Source organism: Dermochelys coriacea, chromosome 9 (genome assembly GCF_009764565.3).
Source record: "Dermochelys coriacea isolate rDerCor1 chromosome 9, rDerCor1.pri.v4, whole genome shotgun sequence".
Lineage (NCBI taxonomy): Eukaryota > Metazoa > Chordata > Testudines > Dermochelyidae > Dermochelys > Dermochelys coriacea.
The window spans coordinates 82,916,790-82,941,568 of NC_050076.1; the positions used below are offsets into that span (position 1 = coordinate 82,916,790).

General features: G+C 38.2%; 1 protein-coding gene and 1 long non-coding RNA gene across 3 annotated transcripts in view; one reads left to right on the forward strand and one right to left on the reverse strand.

The window, feature by feature from the left end:
• LOC122455704 overlaps window positions 1-23,923 on the reverse strand; it is a 70,977-nt gene extending 47,054 nt beyond the window's left edge. The window contains exons 1-4 of one of the 2 annotated variants that reach the window (XR_006274113.1): window positions 20,575-23,923; window positions 13,797-13,864; window positions 5,716-5,739; window positions 1,224-1,317 (exon numbers count right to left, since the gene is read on the reverse strand). This is a non-coding gene — a long non-coding RNA (uncharacterized LOC122455704). The remainder of the gene's footprint in view (window positions 1-1,223; window positions 1,318-5,715; window positions 5,740-13,796; window positions 13,865-20,574) is intronic. The other variant, XR_006274114.1, reaches the window with a different exon arrangement.
• LOC119861571 (homeobox protein CDX-4) lies at window positions 2,276-11,645 on the forward strand. The gene is made up of 4 exons (XM_038416846.2): window positions 2,276-3,029; window positions 4,837-4,842; window positions 8,714-8,859; window positions 11,429-11,645. Exons 1-4 carry the CDS (start codon window positions 2,606-2,608, stop codon window positions 11,633-11,635), a joined length of 783 nt encoding a protein of 260 aa, XP_038272774.1. The 5' UTR covers window positions 2,276-2,605; the 3' UTR covers window positions 11,636-11,645.
• Window positions 23,924-24,779: the final 856 nt, after the last annotated feature.

Sequence of the window (24,779 nt, forward strand, 5' to 3'; positions counted from 1 at the left end):
AAAAACAAGAGATAAAAGACGAACAGAGAAAGAAGGGTAAAGCTCTGTGATACAAAAATATAAGATTAGCTAATAGTGAAATTGTGGGAAAGGGAGAATAGAGCCACTAAGAAGGAAAAGGCCAGGAATGAAAAATCATATGTCGGTACAATTCATGCTATAAAAATAAATGCCATTGATTTATATACGAGTGTGAAAAATCCTTTTTTAGGAGGAGCAGGCTTTGCAAAATATGTTTGACTTGAATTTTGTAAACAGCCCATTTTTACTGGAAGTCTATGGCCATGGTGCTAATTGAGTTGACAGAGCTGAAATTTTATCCACACCTAATTGCAACTACTTGGATTTGTCTAAGTTGAAAGCACAGCATGGTAGACGTAGCAGTGTATAGCAACGTAACATCTCGCACAATGCTCACGCATAGAGCAAATTTACAGTCTGCTCATATTTCCAGTCTGATCAACATTTAATGTTTTATCTGAAAGATGTTCACAAACATCCATGAAAATCCCTTCTATGCTCCACTGAACACCAGCCATCACCAGCAAATAGTACTTGAAAGTGAGAGATTATGTTGTAATATTTTTTACAGCTAAAGAGAACAGGATTCCCTTCTCACCCCATCATCGCCACTCTTTAGTAGGAAGACGGGGTGCTTTAGTGACACAAGGCCCTATCTTCATCCACCCCCTCCCAGGACACAGCTTTCCACAGTATTCTCTGCTGGCCTGAGAAGCAAAGAAAAATGTAATATTACAAAATCATTGATAAAGAAGTGGATACATTTTCCACTAAAGCCTTTAAATACTGTATTCTCCTTTTCCTTCATTTGTTGGAAAAATAACCCTTTTTTCTTCCCTCCCCCTTCCCCCATTAGGTACACAGGTAGGTTGCTGGAATTAGAAAGGATGTGTGAGTCTGAATGGTGTCAAAGTGCAAAGGGTTCTGAATGAAAAGCCACACCTCTGAAAAGGAAAAGATCTCATTATAATTTGCACCTCTTTTGCAAACATCTCTCTCGACAAATAGCTCATTATTTAGGCGTGCATCTGAGCTAAACGTGAAATGGAATCCACTGCACAGAAATCGAACATATACAAACATACAATGGTGATTTTCAACTAGTAAGACATGGTTTATCCCCTTCGTTTAACAAACACTCAACAATGCCTTATCAACACATTTGTAAAATTCCCTTTCTTAATATTACTACTACTATTTACTTTTATAGCATCCAGGGTGTGCTAGGTGCTCTTCATACAGGTATGAAGTCAAATTCAGAGAGCTGACAATTAAGATGTGTCCCACCAATTTCACCTGAAAAGAAAATGTAAACTTCAAAAAATCACATTTGTCTCAGAATTGTATATTTCCTGTTAGTAACACCCAAGAAGACTAGAATTGAAAGGAATTTGGAGAAATTCTTTTTTTACTCCACTTATTTCATTCGGTTGCTTTTGATACCATCTGTGTCTGATCAGTTGCACTACTTACCTTGAAAAATTAAAAGAAAAGGAGTATTTGTGGCACCTTAGAGACTAACAAATTTATTAGAGCATAAGCTTTCGTGAGCTACAGCTCACTTCATCGGATGCTGTAGCTGAAAGCTTATGCTCTAATAAATTTGTTAGTCTCTAAGGTGCCACAAGTACTCCTTTTCTTTTTGCGAATACAGACTAACACGGCTGCTACTCTGAAACTTGAAAAGTTAGTCAGTTAGCTCCTGATCCAGCAGTGGACTCCACATGGGTAAATCCCTTTAAACCCCAGTGAAGTCAATGTGGCTCCATATGGGCGCAAAAGTCTAGCCATGCTCATTGCAAGGTTAGGGCATTAACATCTCCCATGCTGAAAAGACTAATAAATATCACCAGGAAAGAAAAAAACACTATGAAAACACATTTTTAAAGAATTATATTTTAAAAATTCAAGCCATACTACTTAAAGGGTTGGTCTATAGAAATTGGAATTCTCTGAAACTGGACAGTTACAAAATATTCAAGTGGGTAGTGTCCCTTTAAAAAGAGTTGCAAGATAAACAAGTAATTTGTGAAGTTCAGAATATAAAGATTTAATAAATATATTTACCAGTATACTTTATCCCCCTTAAAACTATATAAATAAATGCTTTAGACAAAAGTCCTCATTTTAAAAGAGCTGAGGAAAAATCTTTTTGGCAACATGTAAATTGCAAGTAGATTTTAAAAAACAATTTTTTTTTCTAGAAGCACAAGCAATTTCAACATCATTGTGCTGTGGTGAAATTGTTTTAGGTGAGTGGGAATGGGGATAGGATATATAAAAGATCTGTGAAAAAGGAAGCACTAGAACTAGCAGCAAGGTGGGGTTGCCTGGATGGTCAGCCCTTCATTTGAATGCAAATGTAATTATGAGGCAGGCAGTTACCCTGACGTCAGACAAGATCTTGGTAAACCATTACTACCAGCACCTGGTAAAAACAGTTGTTGATAATACAGGATGAGGTAGAAGATTCCAAGTAGAATATCATTTATTAAGATCAGGAATACAATTTTTTTTTTAAAAGAGTGAAAGAAAACATTGATGAACAGGATGTCTTAAAGTTCTTTCACCAGTTGCAACCATCATGTACGTAAGTTATCTTTTGGATAAAGAAACCAGCATGTATCCAGGATCCGTAAGGTGCAACAACCTACCCGTGCAAAATTTTGTCTCCACTCCATCCTATTCAGATTACATGGGATATCATCATGTGCCAAACATGGACAACCATGGACAGTCTTCAGGAGGTTGGGGATCCCACTATGGCATGCAAAGGGAAGACTGGAATACTTATGGCCCAGGACCCTCCAGCATAGTTACTGCTGCACAAATCAATAGCTCGTCTCCAGGGCAGGTCTCCTACAGCTCTACTGATTACAATTCCCTGCATCCTGCTGGATCTGGAGTTTTACCTCCTGTAGATACAATTAATGCAGAGCAAATCTCTCCCAACAGTCAAAAGCACGGCTCTTATGAATGGATGAGAAAAACGCAATCTACTACTGCAGGTAAGCGAACTTTCAACCCTCTAAAACATTTTCTATTATCTTTCACTAGTCTCATTTATAGTCTTAATTGGATCTCATACGTAGCTGGATTGCTCATTATATTTAATGTAGCACTTTATAAACACAATTTGAACTAAATTTGTACTAGTTTCACTTTTCTCTTATAAATGTTTTTTAACGTTGCTTGTGTGGAATGGCTGCTGAGTTCTACCTTAGATCTGGCTACATTTCACAAACTATAACATGATCTTTGCACATATAGTCTGTAATGCACTTTAAGATCCTTTTGGATAAAGTGTATTGTAGACAAAATATTATTAATGTACATGCAGAAAATAGTATTCATAACAAAAATTATTTAACTAAAAGAAAAGCTATTTATTAAGTTTTTATAAGAAAGTGTTAAATGTACTTACTTTTAATAGTCATATTTGCAAAAATACTATGTTACTATCTTGCTAGCTATTGAGCAATAAACGTTTTGACATCTTTAGTTTGGCTTTATTCTTTCAACAATTCTTTAAAAGAGAATTCAGTTTAGGCCCCTCAAACTATAATGATTAAGCCATTTTCTTCTGGTGTTAGTATATTTTTTATTTCACTTTATCAATTGAGTAGATACATTCCCTGGCAAGCGATCAGCCTTAATTATGATTTTATTGATTGTATACATTTTTTTTTGCAGACATGACAAATCCCAATGAAAGGAGAACTTCTCATTTCGGTTTGGTTTTCTTTTTAGTTGTTTTTAAAAGTATCTCCTTGTTCAGCAAGATTTTGTTATGTGTTACAGTTAGACATTTAAAAACCTCCCTTATTCAAACTGTCAGAGCTTGATGTGCTCGATTTTGTGACAAGCTGCATGCCAGAAGACCCTTTCTGTGTAGATCAGCTGGGTGTAGATTATGTGTAGCAAGGCCTGCCAGCTGCTAAATCTATTATTAAGGTTAAAAATAGTAAGTGTGTGTTACACACCATCAAAGAAAATGGCCTAAGGAAAGAAGGGCAGTTACAACTGGAACAATCTTACAGGATACATAAATTCAGTTACAGATGGCTACTAGTCACTCAAGAACAAGATTAGTTTTGCAATTGTTTTTCAGCCAAAATGTCCATGTTTATTTTATATTGCATTTTTGTTAAAAAAATAAAAATAAACCTAAGCCAGTCTTCAGATACCACAGAGTGTCCATTTGGAGCCTGTATATGTTCATACGTACATTGTTCCTCAAAACCAGGCATATTAATAGGGCCTGGTTTTCCCCTCACATTCTCTTGTGCAAATCAAGAGTTCATTCATGTAAAACGGATGTAAGAGTTGGATGGACTCAAAAGAATTGGTGTGACTGAATTAAAGGGCAATGAGACAAAATTCATGCAACTTGATGTAACTCCATTGAATTCTAATTGAACTAGTATGTTTAAGGAATGAAATAGATACAAAATATCAAGAAGCCGAGTTCCATACAATACTTAAAAGTTTACCAACATCAGAAGCCATTAATAGGCCCAGACCTTGTAAAGACTTATACACAGGCTTAATTTAACGCACTAAAGCCCCAATTCAGCCGAGCATTTAAGCAGATGCTTAAGGCCATCTTTATTCAGCAAAGTACACATGCTTTGTGAACAGAAATGGACTGTTGAATTGAGGCCTGTGAATAGACTCAATTTAAGGGACAGTTAAGCAGGTAAGTTTTTGCCTGATCAGGGCTTTAGCTTCCCAGGGCCCAATCTTTTGAGGTGTTGAGCAACTTCAACTCTCCCATTTGACTTCAATAATTTGAGTTCACTCAGAACCTAACAGGATCAGGTCCAAAAATGTCGTAATCTTCTGAAAAATAAATTCCATCATGTGAGATGTATATATAACATAGTCCAAGCAAGATTCCACCGAGCTTGATTTTTTTTTTTTTTTAAAAAAAGGGAAAATATTGAATGTAAAAGGTAGTTAATGTTATTAGTCCCACACATGTCCCTAGTAATAGTCCAAATGTAAATGCAATTTTAACAATTGCTAAAAAGTCTCTACATTTAAAAAAAAAACAAAAAACCTAAACACAAAGGAGATAAAATTAAATGGGAATCATATAGGTTAACTGTTCAATGCTTTCTCTAGAAGATTTTGCAATAAGAAGAACTTAAAACATTCCATCTTCTATAGAATTAAAGAAATCAAAGATGGAAAAAACCTGCTGGGTCATCATATCCACCTCTACTAGTGTAGAACTGCTCCCCCATATGTATTAACTAGAGCTCCGTCCAGTCTAGTTTTACATGACTCTAGGAATAAGATTTCTATCACTATTCTTCCAAGACTATTTCATTGTTAAGAAACTATATCTAAAATATATGGCCCTGATCCTACAAAGATTTCATATGTACTTAATTTTACTCATTGTGAGTAGTCTGATATAACTCAACTTTATTAAGCACATGTAAGTCTTTGCATGACTGGGGCCAAAATGTATTAAATTAAATTAAATGCGGGAACTTTCCTAAATGCAGTGCTAAATATATCAGCAGGGATTACAAAAATAATGTCAAAGTCTCTTCTCATACTTAATGCATTAAATTTTGACAATATATTTTGTACAGTACATATTGTAGCAAAATACTACATTTTGCTGGATATATTTTAAATTCAGTTGCATCCAAAGCAAAACCATTAAAAGTGATAACTTACCAAACCTATTCTTAGGAAAAAATGCTACAATAAAAAAAGAAAATTATGATTTGATACTTTCCAATATAATGGACTCTTTGAAATTTAATTATTAATATATTTTTGTATAAATAATTACATATTATATAGTCCTCTAAAACTGTATTTTCAAAGAAAATGTTACATTCCATTCTTCAAAAGCTACCGTGCAATTATGTTGGGTTTTTAAAAATAAGAAACACATTATATAACAAGAATTTTTAAATAAAGCAAATTGATTCAAGCTGGATGCTTTTCAAGACAGGGTGCCACAAACAGAAAGGAACACATCCCTATTTCCCCAAGATTTGATCCTGTTTTCATTGGAGTCAAAAACAAAATCCCCGTTGATTTTAATGGTGTAGGATCAGACCTTAAATCCAATTTATTTTTAAACCAATTCAAGTAATGGTATAAAATGAAACTCAGTATTTCCTTCTCTTGTATCATATTCTGCTACGGGTGGAAGGGAAATGGAGGGAGGGAGGAAGGCACATTTGTACAGAGATCCAGAGAATATATTTCAAACCACTGAAGAAGTGCATGTGGAAATTGTAGGGGGAGCAATCTGGCAAACCACATTCACAAAGATATCAGCATGGAGTTCAGTGGGACTATTAAGAGTAAAGATTATTCATGAATGGCTTGCAGGAACAAGCCTCAGACACGTTTTCTGTTTCGACATATTACACACATTTTATATAGATGTGTGTGTGTTTAGATAGATCACGATGTACAATTAGTTCAGATGTCATCACAATAAAAATCTGTTGGAAAATGAAATAGGAAAGAAGCTATGAGGAAAAGGGCCAGGTACCAGTTCTAATGCTAATTTATTTCACTTTGTAATCCAGTTGTGACATCTATTTTTTCCCTGGGCTACATTGTCTTGGGTTTTGAGGCCTATCTGTCATATTAAGGCAACAGACCCTTTTAACACTTCTCTCTGCTTTGATATGCAGCCCTGTCTCTTCCTTCTCCCTCTTTTCTTCAGCAGTTATATTGCCGGAAAGGGTGATGATTTTCACAGCAAATAAAGAGGCCTTCTCCTAGCTTTATTGTCTTCAGAAGAAATGCTCTGTGAATTTTATGGCCAAGTGGAATGGGATAAACTGTTCTTTCTATGCTACCCCCTCGAATCTTGGTTATATTTACTGATTATGGAAAAGTTAGAATAACCCTGTTGAAACTCTTGTTTTCACAAGTTAGACTAATGGCTTAAAATGTAATTGGAACATAATATTTAGACCATTGTTAACAGAACACCCATCACTTAAGGCAAATATTTCAAAGCCAGGACTTTAGCCATCCTAAGAAAAGCAAAATATGGATTGAAATATTCAACAAACTAACATCACCAATAAATGTGACTTTTAGTGATAGAAACATTTCCTATTTAAAGTAATATTGGGTTTAGGAAATCACCCTAAATTGTGTAACTTTAGATAAACCACCAGGTACAAATCAGCTGTGCTGTAGTCTACAAATTAAAAAGCCATGAGCAAAAGAAATATTCCTTCATCTATTTCTGTCCCTTTCTTTTTTTCCTGAGATGAAAGAGAGTCTGACATTTGTTTAGGGCTTGTAAATTCCAAACCAATTGGCTGTGTTTCTGAATGTGAAAGAGGTTCTTGATAAGATCTTCTTGTAGCTCTTTTGTGTGGCGTGTGCTTCATCTTAACACCTCAATGGAGTTTAGGGAACCACTTTAAAGGAGTCTTTGTCCTACAGTTTGTCCCAGAAAACCCTCACATCAAAAACAACCTGGGAAGATCAGAAGGATTTTACAAAAAAAAAAAAAAAAAAAAAAATCACACACCAAACACACCACCCTTCCCAATCAACTTTGGAAAGTGCTAAAGAGAACAAATACGTTACAGAATAACCTCTTTATATTAACGTCTGATAATCTTACCAACAGAAAATGAAAGCTTATCTTTCAAACACCAAGTAATAGTCATGGTAATAATATTAATCCAGCATATTTATGAGCATCTTTTGTCTGATTTTGTTTTGGGATGGGGTGACATTGAAATCGTTTTTGTACACTAATGTTAGGGCCTGGTCCAGCATTTTACCATGTGTCTTCAATTCCCAATAGCAATTGAAGGCACTCTGTACCCATAATATCAAGCCCAAGAGGCATTCAGTATGCTGCAAACCTGGGCCTTTATTTTGCAGGTAATTCTAATTAAATGTTATTGAATTGGTATTTGTGTCCTAGAACTGAACAAGGTCATTGATAAAAAACATATTTATTATCTGTTTTTTAGTAGAACATTTCTTTAATTCTATGTTTGAAAGAGATGTGAAACCAATGTCTTAGGGCCAAATTTATTTCTTATGATACCTTGGTTGTACATCTCAACCAGACATGGAATTAGAGCATGTTTCTAAAAAAAACAGATGGTAGCTGAATTTTAGTGCTGGGGGAAGTTACTTCTGTGATGTATATGTATGCATATGCACACACAAAGACCACAGACATCACTTCACCTGGCAGTAAAATACAGCAGCCTTTGGGGCAGAAGATAGTAAACATCAACAATTTATACATTTACATCACATAATTTGTATTAAGTGCTTTAGGATCCTCTCAGAAGAAAGGTGGCATAGGATTTTACTTTTAGAAATAATTTTGATTGCTGATTATTTGGCATGTATTAGTAACAAAAAGTAATTAGGGAAAATTATTAAGAAATGACTCCCTAGAGCAATAATGGAATAGAAAGAAAGCATTAGTTAAAGCATAGATATACGGAGATCTGGATTCTGCTCACAGCTATGCTATAGACACACTGTGTGACTCTGGGTAAGTCACTTAACATCTCTGCACCTCAGTTTCCAAATCTGTAACAGAGAAAATAATCCCATATGGGTAATGTGAGGCTGAATTCATTAATGTCTATAAAGTTCTTTGAGATCCTCAGATGGAAGATGCTATAGTCAAAGTATTAAAATACATGCGTTTCTTAAACAGGTAAAACAAGAACAAAGGAAAAGTACCGAGTTGTTTACACAGATCACCAGAGACTAGAATTAGAGAAGGAGTTTCATTGCAACAGATACATTACAATAAGGAGGAAATCTGAACTTGCAGCAAACCTGGGACTATCTGAGAGACAGGTAAACAGAGCAAATACAAGATTTTCTATATATTTCATATTTACAGGCCAGGTCCTATTAACGGTAGTATCAGAGATGACAAGCCAATGAATTCAGTGCTGATGTTCTATAAGTAACATAGGACCAAGACACAGTTGATTGGTTGCAGCAATGTAGCTGCCATGGCTATAGGAGCTGTAGAATATGCTAAATACAAATAAACAACAGCCAATTTAACATAAAAACCTGGAGTCATATGTGTTTTCTCTGGTTACTATGTGGGCAAAGTTTGAGTAACTAACCATAAGGAATTAACCTCAAACCACAGGCATGGAAAAGCACTCCTTCTTGCCTACACACCAGCTAACCACATGTACACAGCTGGAATTTTAAAAAGACCCAGTTTAACATAATATAGCATTGTTTTAGTTCTGTCCGTTATAACTATGGCATTCTCCATTTTGCTTCATTCTTGCAGTCGCAACAAAATGGTGACCCAGAAGAGATCTACAGCATCACGCTCAGTTCAGCTATCAGCAGACAGAATGAAAAGGGAGAATGCAAATAGCAATAAAACATGTCTATGTATTTTTTGGTTTTGATTTATTAATATTATTTTCTGTGGGCCATATCTGCCTTTGATCTATGTGAGTTCAGTGTCTGGACTGAGGGTCTTACATACCCCGGATAGTCAGCAGTTTTTTCACCAGTGCTTTACATTTCACAGGTAGCACACAGGTTACTTTAAACCAGAAGTTTTAGGACCAAATTCTTATCCCTATGCACAGCTCAGGGCCCTAATTCAGGAAATCACTCTAGCACACACTTACATTTATCTCTAACATTAAGCACATGATTAAGTGCTGTCCTGAATATGGATGTTTCCCTGCAATTGAGCCAAAGTATATAGACACTGTTTAGGGGAAATCTATAGGTATTCAGGGTGGGGAATTCCCCCCAGAAATCACTAGATTGGATCCAGCACCTGTGGAGCACAGCTCTATGGTATGCGGGAGATATAAACTAGTGTAAGGAGTCCCAGAATCCCACCCCTCCTTGCACAACAGAACTTTACAGGTTCTGCTGAAGTCAGGAGGAGGAGACAGGATTTGGTAATATTGAAAAAACTATCACCTCTCCAATACTTTAGTGACCAGAGTGCCTCTTCCCTTCCTGGGCAGATCTAGAGATTTTTCTTTTTAGTTCTCTTCTGAGTAAACATGTTCAGCTCTTTATTGAATAGTCTCCTTCTTTAATTGCCTCCTCTTCCTCCACATGCAGACTAAGAGACAACATGGAGTAGAATGAGATCACTAAAGAAAAAAAAAGGGGGGGGGGTAATGATGCATAGATGTTCAATTTTAAAACCAGGTGTTGGATTTTGAGGAATACATAGTGTAAACCAGCCTACCTACATTACCTTAAGAGGATTTCTGAAGTAATCAGTGCCACTGCCTAGAACCAGCAATTAGTTCTCTATTATGTTCAGTTACTTTTCTCTTATATAAAGGAGCCCTGTTTGTGAATGGCAAACTGTGCTTTTTATTAATGTGGACTTTAATTTTATTGCTAGTAAAATTTTGACAAAATTTGTAATCATCTATCAGCATTTCTAAAACACACATCACATACATATCTAAATGCTGCTTATCACTTTGATTCAGTTTCTCCACTTGTATATATAATGGTGATAATGTAAATGACCTCCATTGTAAAGTGTTTTGAGTTCTACCAATGAAAAATATTATACGAGTTGTTGTTGTTATTATCATCAATATCTATAAAGGAAGAGAAATGGTAGAATGCATAAGGAATGCCATGGAAAATACTGAAATTATTATAATGCCATTATATAAATGTTACATGCTCACATGCAATACAACGTTCAGCTCTGGTCACCTATCTAAAGGAATGTAGCAAAAACACAGGAAGCTCTGAAATGAATCAGTGGGGACATAAGAGAGGTATACAAGATGATAAATGATATGGTGAAGGTAGACCTTGTGGTGATACACAATTAAATTGAAAAGGCAGCAGATTTAAAACTGATAAAAGTGAAATCTTTTTATATGCATCATTAGTCTGTGGAACTTACTGTCACTAGATATCATTGAAGTCAAGAGCAAAGCAAGATTTAAAAAAAGTGAACATCTACCATTATGCTAAATAGTTTTTGGGGGGGGGGGTTTAAGTGTGGAAGGTAAACTCTCATGCTTCAGGACATAAATCAACCTCTAATTAATGGAATAGAAAGAAACTTCTCTTATGGACATATTCCATAATTGCACCTTCCTCAGAAACATTTAGTACTGGCCACTGTCAGAGAAAAAATAGTGGAGTAGAGGGACCTCTGGTCTTTTCCAATAAGGTAATTCCTATGTTGCTGTAGTTCTAATTAAAACACAAAAATATCTATAACATGGGCAGACATGAGAAAGTAATAAAGTTTCTATTAGCTATAATATGGTTGCATAATAAACATAGCTTTTTCACTCCTTAAAGGTAATTTTTCCTTTTCTGTGGCTAATATTATTGTACACTACTCTAACTACTTATCAGAATTAAACATACCCTGTTTATAACATTTCAGGTGAAAATCTGGTTTCAGAATCGCCGAGCCAAGGAGAGGAAAATGATCAAGAAGAAAATCTCTCAGTTTGATGGCAGTGGAGGCTCAGTTCAGAGTGACTCAGGTTCAGTCAGCCCAGCTGAGATGTCTAACTCTCTATTCCCACTACCACATGTGATAAATGGATTACAGCCCATTGAGATACAGCAGGTCATAGTCTCAGAATGAACAGGAGAAAGTGAAAGGAGTAATCTTTTTTCTCCCCTTGAAATGTCAATTTTGTAAAGGACAATTCTCATTCAACTTGTTTCAGACTGCTAGCTGTCCTGCACAGGAACTAGGACTGTTTTCAAAATGTTATAATCATTGCAGCTATCTCAGGGAACCCTTGCTGCTAAAATCCATCACTCAGAAAACTTTGAGTAGGACATAATTTTGCTTCAGATACTGATAGAGTGAAACAACTGAAAACTCAGGTGAACGTAGTTCTAGTCTGTTTATATATTGTGGAAAATTTTTTGCTGAACTGATTATAATGGACTAATATACCAGGAAATATATGATGCTGGGTGTATTTGCGCATTACTTTTTAAAAATACAATTAGAGTAAATTGTAGTTGTTTACAAAATGTTCAGATTTAGACTATCAAATGCCACCTTTTAAAAAAAGACAAAAAAAGTTTTAACACAGCAAGAAATAATATTCTGTTCTATATAGGATTTTATTTCATGCTCATAATCATAGTATCTTATCTATATATACAGTGTTATGCTATAATCTTGGCAACAATTGAATGGCAATATAAACAGTATATTGCATCTAGCTAAATAAAAAGTATCATCTTTGTCCTACATAACTGTACAGAGCACATTTAAGTTTTCTGAATACAACAGATTTGTACAATTTCAATTTACAATTTCAGATTTGTAGCATTATATAGCAAATCTGCCAAGAGCTGGCATACTCACAGTATATACAAAGTGGTTCAAAAGATGCAAACATTGTTCACTTTTCAATGACTGTATATATTATTGATTAAGAATGGGAAGGAAGTTAACATTATTGTGAAGTTGTTCAGTAATACTTTAACAAATTCTGTTTATCTAATGACATAAAAAGCTTAGAGTCAAATATCAGCCTCCAGCTCGCAGCGGGCACTACCCACTGATTTTAAATAAAATGTGCGTGTTGGTGCATGGGCAGAAGATAACCCTTACAATTAATTTGGGATGACAGGTAGAATATCAGCAAGAGTGCCAGAGTACAGTGCATAATCACTGGCAGCAATCTAGCATTTACAAGCAACTCCATAACCTTACTGATATGGAAACAAAAATATTTTACTAAAGAACCATCATTCTGTTTCAGTCTTCAAACAGATAATTAGAAACAAGGACAAGAAAAAAGGGATACAAAGAGTAAGGAAAATACCCAGCAGTTGTTCTCTGAAAGACTTTCACATGTTCCAAACACATTCATTACTTCAACAGGGTTGAATTCTTTTTCTCAGAACTAAATGATCAAATTCTGCCTTCGTTACAGTCAAGCAGGATTAATAATAAGCGTTATAAGCATTATAATATAATAATAGAGAGCAGAAGACTGGTACATCATTTTTAATGCCAAGTGATGCTAACCAAATAAATGATTCTTTATCTGGTTTTAAAGTTAAATAACTTTAAACTACTTGCTTTCACTGCTTTCCCACTTTATTTAAAGATGTCCCACCATAATTGCTATAAAATGGTTGCCAAGATTCTAGCATAACATTCACATTATTACTACTACTACTACTTTTTTATTTTTTTTGGTAGAAGGAAATGTCTAAGGTTCGATTTTACAGGCAGAAAATCTGTAACCTTATGGATCAATAACCCATTCTCAGTGATTTCTCCAAGTTACTTCCTAAAACAGGGGTGGCCAACCTGTGGCTACGGAGCCACAGGCGGCTCTTCAGAGATTAATATGCGGCTCCTTACCTAGGCACTGATTCCAGGGCTGGAGCTATAGATGCTTTCAGTGTGCTGGGGGTGCTCATTGCTCAACCCCCTGCTCTGCCCCAAGACCTGCCCCCACTCCACCCCTTCCCCCAAGGCCCCTGCCCCTTCCCCTGAGGCTTGCATGCCCTCGCTCCTCCCCTCTACCCTCCATAGCCTCCTGCGCACATGAAATAGCTTATTGCAGGGGGAGGGAGAAGTAGGTGCTGATTGGTGGGGGCTGCCAGCAGGCGGGAGGGACTGGGGGCTGGAGAGCAGATTGGGGGGCTGCTGACGTATTACTGTGGCTCTTTGGCAATGTACATTGGTAAATTCTGGCTCCTTCTCAGGCTCAGGTTGGCCAACCCTGTCCTGGAATATGATATTCATATGGCATTAAATAAATTCCCACCGTTTATTGCAAGCAAACTGCAAACAGTAAATCTTTTGTGTACATGTAGGAATCAATCATTGCAGCTTCTGTAAAGTGAGAAGAAAGTCAGATTATTAATGGTGTATGGATAGTCAAAAAAAGTGTGCAATGGTATTATTGGAAGCCTATTTGTATGGACACTTTGGGGGACAGTGGATCATATCTATTAACACAAGTATGTTTAAATTAGTATGCCTTGGATTGTGACAGAAGGAACATATCTGCCAACAGAAGACTAGGCCCATACATATGGTACTCTGCATTGTTCATTCAAAGAAGACATGTATACATCTATTCTGGTGAATGATTGGAGGGGATGGTTTCCTCAGTTTGACCAGTTCTCCTGGATATATTGTCCCTTTGTAGACTTAAGGACAAAGTGAAATAAAATATGCTGCCTAAAATATGGCATGGATGAAGGAGGCATAGCAAGTCATTCTCCCCACCCCATCACTCCCATTCAGGAGGCAGCCATAATGCTTTAAAAATGCAAGAGGGAACATGTCTGGAGTAGGGCAACTGCCTTACTATCCCAATTGCCCCCACATCAGCAAACATCAGGAGGTCAATTCTCACAGAAGAGCAGGCTACAGCTTTTCTGAAGGTCTTAATCACTGATAAGCAAGCTCACCCTGACAGCCCACTAGTTTATAATTATTCCTTCTCATGCTCTATGCAGGCTTAAATCCCTCCAGCCACAGCTGCTCGGACAGTTCACTTACTCCTCCCCCACTAATGCTCCTCTGGTTCTTGAAGGCTTAATTGAGACATAAATATAACTTGTTAAACAACAGTGTGAGATTTTGCAAGTGGCTACAAGCACATCATGAAATGCATATTTTTCTAGTACTTTAAGAAACTGCTGCCCTTCTCAGGCCATGTCTACTACAGGGAAGGGACTACAGTGGCATAGCTGTGGTGCTGTAGCTATGCCAGCACAATCCCATAGTGCAGATGCCATCTAAAGCAACGGATGGGGTTCTTCTATCACCGCAAGAACACTAGCTCCCCAAACTACAACAGCCAGGAGCATTCTTCAGTCAAACTAGCTGCTGGTCGCTTCGGGGTACGGATTTTTCACATTTCTGAGCACCATAGCTATGTCAACCTACATTTTAAGTGCAGACCAGGCTTTAGTGACTAGTGTTATTCTGGCTAATTAATTATAGGTATCAAGCAATGCTTGCTAAATAATTAGCTTTTTATAACTTCTAGATTAACAGGGAAGCCTTGAAAAAAATCCCATCAAAATACTACTGTCAGTAGCACTCTATGGGTGGATTTTAAAAAATATAAATAAACAAGAAAATAATATTTTCTCTTCTGGTTCTCATCTAACATATCAGTAGGAAGCTTTTAGCTGAACTGTTAAAAGATTAACGAACAACCGTAAAATTTAGAACTGAAATAGAAGTTTATATTTTCAAAGCAGTGTATAAATATTAACTCATCAATCCTCACCATACATTTGAGAAGCTGGCAAGTATTTTCCCTTTTTACAGCTGAAGAAAATGGGACAAAGATTAACTGGTTTACCCGGAAGCCACTCAGATAGTCTGTATAAAAGCTGGGATTAGAATTCAGGCATTCCTCACTCCCATTCCTATTCTATTGGCCTGCTGCCTTCAAATTAAGAAGCAGGAATGGCATGAAAAGTGCAGCAAAGCTGTTGGAATCATATTACAAATTATTCACTGAATAGATGTAGACAGGAATTTTTGCTATCTAAACAGGCTCTCTTTCCAACAAGTTTATTGTACAAACAGAAATCAAACCTTCTTCTAGCTATTTATCTGGTTCAAATCCAAGATCATTCATAGCTAACATACTACAGTCACACACAAGCTGCAGTTTGCACACTAGCCTTTCTGAGAGGCCAGGCCGCCAGGAAGCAGGGGTGTTCACAAGGGGTGGAGGCAAGCAGGGACATAGCTCCCCCCCCAATATTCATCTAAAAATTTGTATTTCTGCTCCAGCCCCAGCCCCCGCCACTCCTTTGCTCCGGCGGTTGACCGTTCACTGCCCCAGCCCCAGCAGCTGCTCCAGCCGTGGCCGCTGACCCAGCCAGTGCTCTAATGTGCCCCTCCAAAAGCAGTCAAATTTAAATTCCTGGGCACACCCCTGCCAGAAAGTGACATGCTAGTAGGAGAAAGAGAGCGACAGAACTGCTGAAAGCACAAGATTATACTTCAGAACAACGGCCATTGTTTGTATAAGGATCACCTCTAAAATGGGATTTTGATTTTAGATGTGGATGTGCTAAGACAGGGGTCAGCAACCTTTCAGAAGTGGTGTGCCAAGTCTTCATTTATTCACTCTAATTTAAGGTTTCGCGTGCTGGTAATACATTTTAATATTTTTAGAAGGTCTCTCTCTATAAGTCTATATTATATCATTAAACTATTGTTGTATGTAAAGTATATAAGGTTTTTAAAATGTTTAAGACGCTTCATTTAAAATTAAATTAAAATGCAGATCTTATCAGTTTAGTGCAGTGGTTCTTAACCTGGGGTGCGAGATGCCCTTTCTGGGGGTGTGAGACATGCGAGATTTTTTTAGAAGGTAAATCATCGAAAACACAAATTAAGCACAGGCACATAAGTACAACTACTTTGTTTCATCAAACCTATGTATTTATTAACATTACATTTTTTTTACGATTACTGTAATATACAAAGTTTTTAAGTTTTCAAGTTTTTAAGCTAATTGTAGTGTAATATTTTTTACAAGGACTGCAGAATGCTGGGCCTAGGCCAGGAGCAGAGCCCTGGGCTGGCTGCTGGTACCCCAAGCAGGAGGGCTGAGCAGGGCCAGAGGGCTGGACCCCGGCTGGTAGGGGTCTGGGCGGTCGGAACCCTGGACCAGCAGCGAGGTGAGCGGGGCCAGTGGCTGGTATCCCAGGCCGGCAGCAGGCTGAGCAGGTCAGATGGCCGGGACCCCAGCTGGCAAGGGGCAAGTGGCCGGAACTCCAGACCGTCAGCAGGTTGAACGGGGCCAGCGGACAGAACCCCAGACCAGTGGCAGGCTGAGCGGCTCAGCTTGTCGCCAGTCTGGGGTTCCGTCCGCCGGCTTCTGCCAGCCAGGATCCCGCCCGCTGGCCCCGCTCAGCCTGCTGCCAGCCTGGGGTTCCGTTCACCCTGGCAGGCAGCAGGCTGAGCGGGGCCGGCGGCCGGGACCCCGGCTGGCAGCAGCATGCCGCAGGTTGCCAACTCTTTTGCTAAGATGTATAACAAGTGAAGGTCTATGAATGGAACAGAAAGAGACTGGAGCATGTATTTAAACCCCAAGAGGACATTTTAAATAGATTCATTTTTTTCTATGAAAAATGTTGATGGAACAAAAATAATTATTTTATTTTAAAGTTTTCTATGATTTTTGTGCATTTTCATAAAAAATTTAAAGTTTTGGCTTCTGGCAAATAAAAACTGGAAAATTTTCAACTGGCCAAGCAGAATTTTTCAGTTTAATAAAAAGTTTTTTGTAATGAAAACTCTGAAAATTTAGTCAAAAATGGTCATTTACTGTGGAAATTCCCATTTTGACAAAATAGACAATTTCTGACAAAAATGTTTGTGACTGAAAATTTTCCACCAGCTCTGCTTTAAAGGATGTAAAAACATATTACTAAAGATTTTCGGCTTGAACATCCAATTTGGCACTGGACTCAGGTGCCTCTAAACCTATGTCATCTTTGCCATCAATTCTGGTCCCAGACCACAGTACAATTTAGAACTGCTCTATACTACAGCCTTTTGTACCTACCTGCCATGGGCTCTTACACCAAGATAGACTAGCCCTGGCCACATCCCCTGCCTGCCACCCTCAACCAGTCCTCTATGTCAGGAACCAGGACAGGAGGTCAGCACAGAGCGATTACACTCCAGCTCTATGACTGCCCCTACAATGGAGATATTCTGCTGGGCCACTGAAAGTCTTCATTATGTCCCCTTAATGCTGCTGGAGCAGAGTAAGTGGCTGCTTCATAAGGCACAATCTGGCCATTAATATTTAATGTTTATGCCCATGACATCCCAGGGTGAGAATACAAAGTGAAGGATAAAAATAACATTTCCCAATATTTATCTTGTCTCCTTTGAAGGCTTCTCCACTGATTTTAATTAGACTCCCTCTTAGCATGATAAGGCAATTTAAAAAACAGTAAATCAAACATGATCTTTCTCACCCAGTGGGTATAGTCTCCAAGCTCTCACACTTCTTGTCTTTTACACTTCATATAAATATAAAATGACTAGACTGCAAATCACCATTTAAATTCAGCTATTTGCTTGGTATTATTGGGCTGTAACCAGTGAAAGCTTTAAAACTATACAGATTATAAATAAAAACCTCTGCATCTTACACTTGCCTAATTCCAGCAGCCAGCAAATCCTATTTCTCTGAATCATCTTTATTCTTAGGTGGATACTGCGGCTCAGCCAATGCTTTGCCAACAACTGCCTTTCTCAGGCCCACTTTCTAGAAATACTTAATCAAGAACCAGGGTTTTTGCCATTCAATTAATATGAAAGCACAATGTCTTACACACATTGCAGCACACTTAAGTGCAATGAAGTACTCAACTATTTGAATTCATGAATACAATCCTAAAAAAAAAAAAAAACTATTTAAAAACAAACTAGTGACTGGAAAGAACCACATTTGAAAACTTCCCAGCTTCTAGAGAAAAGTGCAAAATCCAAACCCAGACCTTGCCACTAACTACTATCTGTAGAACAGGTCAAATCAAAGCCCTGAATCAGAATTTTTCAGGGCCAGATATGGAGTGTAATTGTGCAACTTGGCCCCAACTCTGGATTATACACTAATGGTCATTACCGAGACGCACAGAACTAAATATTCCTGCACAGAGCAAATTATTTACTGGACTTAAAGAGTTTTAAATGATACAGAAAAATAATTTAGTTCAGCCTCCATCCCTCTCACATCACCCATGCAGTTGAATCCAGCAAATTAGCCTGTTCAAAGATGCCTAGTAATTTACATATGTTAACTAGTCCTGTAAAAAGTGCTTAAATATCTCAAAGAGATGTTGAATGCAGATAAGTGGGAACAAAATCCCATCAAACACAAAAACCGAGTAGTGAACATAGGAATCACATAAATATAAGAATGGAAGGGACTGAAGAGGTCATCTATTCTAGACCATCCCCCCATATTGAGGCAGGATAAAGTCGATAAAATATCTTTAATTTCCAAACAAAGAAATACTGGGTAATATTAATGCATCCCTTTGGGGCTGTTTCTAAAAAGATCAGTTTAAGCCTCAGATATTTGACAGGTTTCAGAGTAGCAGCCATGTTAGTCTGTATTCACAAAAAAGAAAAGGAGTATCTGTGGCACCTTAGAGACTAACAAATTTATTTGAGCATAAGCTTTTGTGAGCTACAGCTCACTTCATTGGATGCATTGACAAACAGCATCAAAATGGATGATTATTGGGAATTTGAATATTTCTAGGGGATGTGCTTTCAAAAAAAGATAACTTTGTATTAACACTGAGGGGCAAATTTTGATCCTCTTACACATGTTTAGTAGCACCACTAGACTCATGAACTTCAAAGGGAAGTTGTTTACGAGAATGTCATGTGGGACTGTGTCAAAAACCTTACTAAAATGAAGATACATCACATCTACAGCTTCCCCCACATCCGGTAGGCCAGTAACCCAGTCAAAGAAGGAAATTAGATTGGCTTGGCATTTGTTCTTAACAAATCCATGTGGGCTATTATTTACCTCTCAATGGCTAGCTTAGGTGCCTCCCCACCTAGTGTGCTGGCTTTTGTGTATTGCATTCTTAGGTACTTATCTCTCCCCATTTATTGTATCGGGAGCCTAGGCAATGGCTTTGTGGATCACCAGGTTGTTCCTGTGATTTTCTAGTTGCTTAAAAGTTAGGTGCCGTGACACTGAGTGGTACAACGCCTAAGTCCCTTTGTGGATCTGGGCCTAAAATTCTAAAGAGCCTGGCCCTTACCACCTCCAAAGCTGTGCAAGCAGATGCACACACTGCACTAGGAAGTGGAACACCTGGTAGTTGATAGAGTAGCTGTAGCAATGGGGATAGGGGAGAGAACCCAGTAGAGCTCTCCCACAACTTACTGTGAAGTGGGGGAGAGAGACACACCTGGGCCACTCTTCCCATGTAAACTCCCAGGACTTAGTACATTGCCCCAGGAGACCATTCCCTGCAGTGGGATAACAGCCTTTTCCGACCTCCAACTAATGTAGTTAGTCCTGCAGTTCAAGTGGTAGCAATGAGCGCTGAAGTTTCAGAGTTCAACCCTGCTGAGCATGCATGATGTGGAGATTCTGTGATGTACTGTAACAATTTGTTTGCATCTTTTTCCTTTTTTAAAAAAATGTAGAAAATTAGATTAAGAAAACAACATTAAAAGAAAGTTATTTAGGTTGCAAAATCAAGCGCTTCAAAAGCTAGAATATAGGTTGCCCATGCAACCTTCATTCTACCTTCTTGGGCATACGTGTTATGATACAGTTTTTAATTATATGATCACATGCTATTTTTCTCAGAGGACCCTTATGTCAAGCTGTCCTGCAACAACTCAAGAGCATGAGTACCAATCTCAGGGCAGACTGTTAAGAGCCAGGGCACAAACCCCAGATTGGCTGTGAGTTTTATATTTAGATTTCACCAACCAAGTGTAAACTCCTCAGGCACTATAACAGCCTAGCCGTGGAAGTATTCTGATCTATCTTGTCAACTAGGCAAACTTACCTTTGTGGTATCAGATAGATGGTCTCTTCCACCACAGATCACGACATTCAGGTTACTTCCAGTCCCAAAGGACCAGTCACTTACCCCAGGTCAATTGCACGTTGGATCTCACACCAAAGACAACTCTTGTAGGCAATCCTATAATAAACTAAATATTTATTTAAAAGGAAACGAGAGTTATTTACAAAATTATAGCAGGTAAACATATAAAATTAATAGAAGTTTCTAGAATAAGCGAGCTCTATATGTCCTTTAGGGCTAACCCAGGCTACATACTGTATATCTTGCTTATGCCTAGACAACCTTGTCCTCAAGAGTCCAAGTGTCACAGAGATGCAGTTCGTCCTTGTTAGGCCTTTTTATTCTTTTCCCCCTTCTGCTTCAAATCGTAACCTCAGCTGATGGGAGGAATTCACATACATTTCTCCTCTTCATGGGCAAGTGAGGGGAGAATGGGAGAGCCATCAACAAAATCTTTTGTTCTCTGTTGTTCCACAATAGCTCCTCTGGTGTCGATGGGCCTTCTTTGTCAGACAGGTCACAACATCTTCTGCTGGAGACTAGTATTTCACACGAATTAAAGCTTCTCTCCTGTCTGGTGATTTACACAGTTACAGAGGCTTATAATGTAAATGCTCAAATATTACCTTGCAGTACAGAGATGTGATAACTGAGATTAATGCATGCAGCAACTCACAAGCATTCTATGAAGTCTAAATGATAAGCACAATTCTGTAACTCTAAAACCTATTTTAACAATACAGTACTAACACACAAGTGAACCAGACTGGTTCCAGCTATGTATTTGTCAGTATTCAGTTGAGGGGAACCGTGGCATAAGCTGACACATGGTTTGCCAGCATCACAACCTGCCTCATTCAAGGCACAGGATGGATGTATAAGGGGACAGAAGTAAGACTGTATGGACAACTGTAAATCTGGCATTTCCTAATTTTCAAGTCCTTGACTTTCCAACCAAAATAACTTATTTTAATAGTTTTTGTAAGTTATTATTATTGTTAGAGTAACTCAACTAAGGCAGTTAAAACATCCCCTTTTTTTTGTCTTATGACTGTCCCTTATATTTATTTGCAGAGATTACAATGAATGTTGTCGTAATCAGAGATAAAGTTAGAACATTTAAAATAGCAGCAGCATATATGAATTTCTGGTGATTCACTATGCTCATGTTTTTCCAGAGGAAGAGGATGAAATTATGCAATGTTTAGGAAAGATACAAGCTTGTCCCACGTTCTAACAGACTACTCCCAGCAACTGTAAGTAGGGGGTTAACAATCCAATTCCCATTCAGAATAAAGTGGTAAAATCCTAGGCAGCAATTTGAAAATCTTCCCTTAGGTCTTCACCTATTGGCCTTATAGTACAGTCCCCTGTATTGTAAACACCTGCCACTGTAAACTTTTATTCCACAAACACAAAAATCACTCTCCCCTGACTATACTGTACCTGAGAAAGTATATGAAAGTAGTACAGGGATGTACAAATTTGAATAATCTATATATTACATTTTCCTAATAGTCTTGTTCAGTTCACTACTAATTATGGACATTGTGCTGAGAAAAATAAACATGTACCTATTTTACTAGGTAATCAGTAGATGTTTTTATGGCTCTGCCATAAACTAAACTGTAAAGAGGAACTATGCTCTCAACCTGTCCATGAAAATGAAATAAGTTAAAAAAAAAAAGGCATTCAGCATTTCCCCATTTTATAAACCAACCATGACATCAACTCTTCTTTCACAGAGCTACTTACTCCTTCATATAACAATTGAGCTAACTTTTGAATGCCTTTGCCTGCCACCCTCTATACTCCTAACTATACCATACTACCAGGTACTATGCAGCCCAGATTCATTGTTGTACATGTAAATTAATCTTTACTATTAATAATAACCCAAGGCCCCTGTGATGGGATAGTGAATACTAGGTCAGAGAGCTCTCCTTCCTGTATTGGGTTTGGGTTCTTTTTTTAATTTTTAATGAGGGAGGATTTTTAGGGAAAAGAAGACATTCAGATTTACTTCTGAGGACTGAGCTGTGTAGAGCACTGAGCTATACCTTGGTGTAAAGGTCTCTGTGAGTGGAACTTCTGAAGTGGAGAAATGCTTTTAAGATATTATCTAGTCTCTTTTCTTTTTACTTTTGTACTGTAACAGGAAAACCCTATATGACCTCCTGTGTAAATATACTATCTTCCCAGCCCCCAGCAAACCTCAAGTCTGTTTCTCACTTGCCTCCTTTTCCCTTTGTGAGGTGCGATTTGCAATTCCTGTTTACAGCAGCCTGTAACACCACATTATGTCAGGCATTAAAGACCATGGCTCAGATCCTCAAAGGTATTTAGGCACCTTTGAGGATATGGGCCCATGTTCCCAGGGAGCTAATTTGGTTTGTTTTCAGCAAAAAGATAGGGAAGCATAGCTGGGCTGAAATGAAAGGCACCAGTGAAAAAAACAGGATGTAGTTTCTCATTGATAAATGATGGCTGTGGCTTTAACTGTGTGGCCTGATGAGATAGGTAGACACCATAAAAACTCACAGGCTCTCATTCTCATGAGACTCATACTGTGTGAGAGAACTTCTAGAGAACTGACAGAATAGCTACGGTAGTAGCATGACTCTTGTCAAGATCAAGAAATCATCTGGGCCTCTTTTCCCCCCTTAATTAAGCCATCCTTGTTTGAAAAATGTTAAATCTGGACTCTATTATTAACCAGTGCACCCAACAAGTTGCCATGGTGTCCCAAACCTTTTTGATCTCACCAGAGTTTGTCACATAAGGGATTAAAGAAGTAACACTACAAAACAGAACTCCCTCTACTTTCTGTTCTTGTATTCAAATCCATTCATTCCTTTTCCCTTTTAATCAAAGCTTGCATAAAATGATAGGGGATACCCAGATATATATGTCTTTCTGATACTACTCAGATTACCTACTATTTTTCTGAAGAAGAGTTTGGTGCAAGTTTGTCTCTCTCACCAACAGAAAAGGTAAAAAGATATTACCTTGTCTTTCTAATATCCTTGCACCAACACTGCATTTTCCAAAAAGGCTGTTTTAAAGTTAAAAAGTTAACAAAATAGTTTGCTGCATCATAAGTGAGGCATACCCAGCTCCAGTAATCCCTTGCAGCCCCCTCAGCAAAGAGATCTCCCAGTTTACAATGGCTCATCTATCAAACTTAAAATGTGTACTGAGTCTAAAGATACACTTCTATTACTTCAGCACTATCTACCTATATGAAGATATACAATCACCCTATGGCAGTGGTTCTCAAACTTTTATACTGGTGACCCCTTTCACATAGCAAGCCTCTGAGTGCGACCCCCCCCCCATAAATTAAAAACACTTTTTTATATATTTAATACCATTATAAATGCTGGATGCAAAGTGGGGTTTGGGATGGAGGCTGGCAGCTCACAACCCCCCACGTAATAACCTTGCGACTCCCTGAGGGGTCCCAGTTTGAGAACCCCTGCCCTGTAGGATAAGAGTTCGTTAGCTATGAAATTTAAAATCTGGTTGTGTGATTCTGTGCTGAGACTTTTTGTGGGAGCATAGTTTTAAAAAATACAATAATGAAAAAATAATTCAGAAAGAGGTGTTCTAGAGTTAATGCAAATAGGCATCAAGAAAATGAGAACTGTCATGCAATATTAATTCCAGGACAGGAAGCTCCAGTATTTCTTTACATAATTGCATAGGCGCTGACTTCCCCTTCTTTCCGTGGGTGCTTGCTCCCACTTCACCCATCCATCCATGAGGCCCCACCACTGCCCTGCCTCTTCCCACCCCTCCCATAAAGTCCCCGCCCCAACTCCATCTCCTCCCTGCCCCTATTCCAACTCCTTCCCCAAACTCTCCAACCCCGGCCCCGCCTCTTCCCCTGAGTGTGCCATGTTCCCGCTCCTCTCTGCCCCCCCTCCCGGAGCGTGCAAACAGCTGTTTGGCGGCGGCTGGGCGGGAAACACTGGGAAGTAGGCGGAGGAGCAGGTACGGGAGGAGGAGAAAAGTGGAGTGGGGTATGAGGGGAGCACCCACTAATTTTTCCCATTCAAATATATATATTTGTTCTAAGAAGAACCAGAAAATAATTTATCCACTCCAACTTTCCTCACAATTTCAATAGCTTCTAAGACCATGTTAGCATAATACTTCCCAGGTTCTTTTAACAAATTTGT

Bases quoted from the DNA above. Each gene is read 5' to 3' on its own strand.
- LOC119861571 (XM_038416846.2), top strand. From the start codon at position 2,606: ATGTACGTAAGTTATCTTTTGGATAAAGAAACCAGCATGTATCCAGGA. The intron at 8,860-11,428 runs GTAAACAGAGCA...ATAACATTTCAG, and splicing joins TGGGACTATCTGAGAGACAG to GTGAAAATCTGGTTTCAGAA.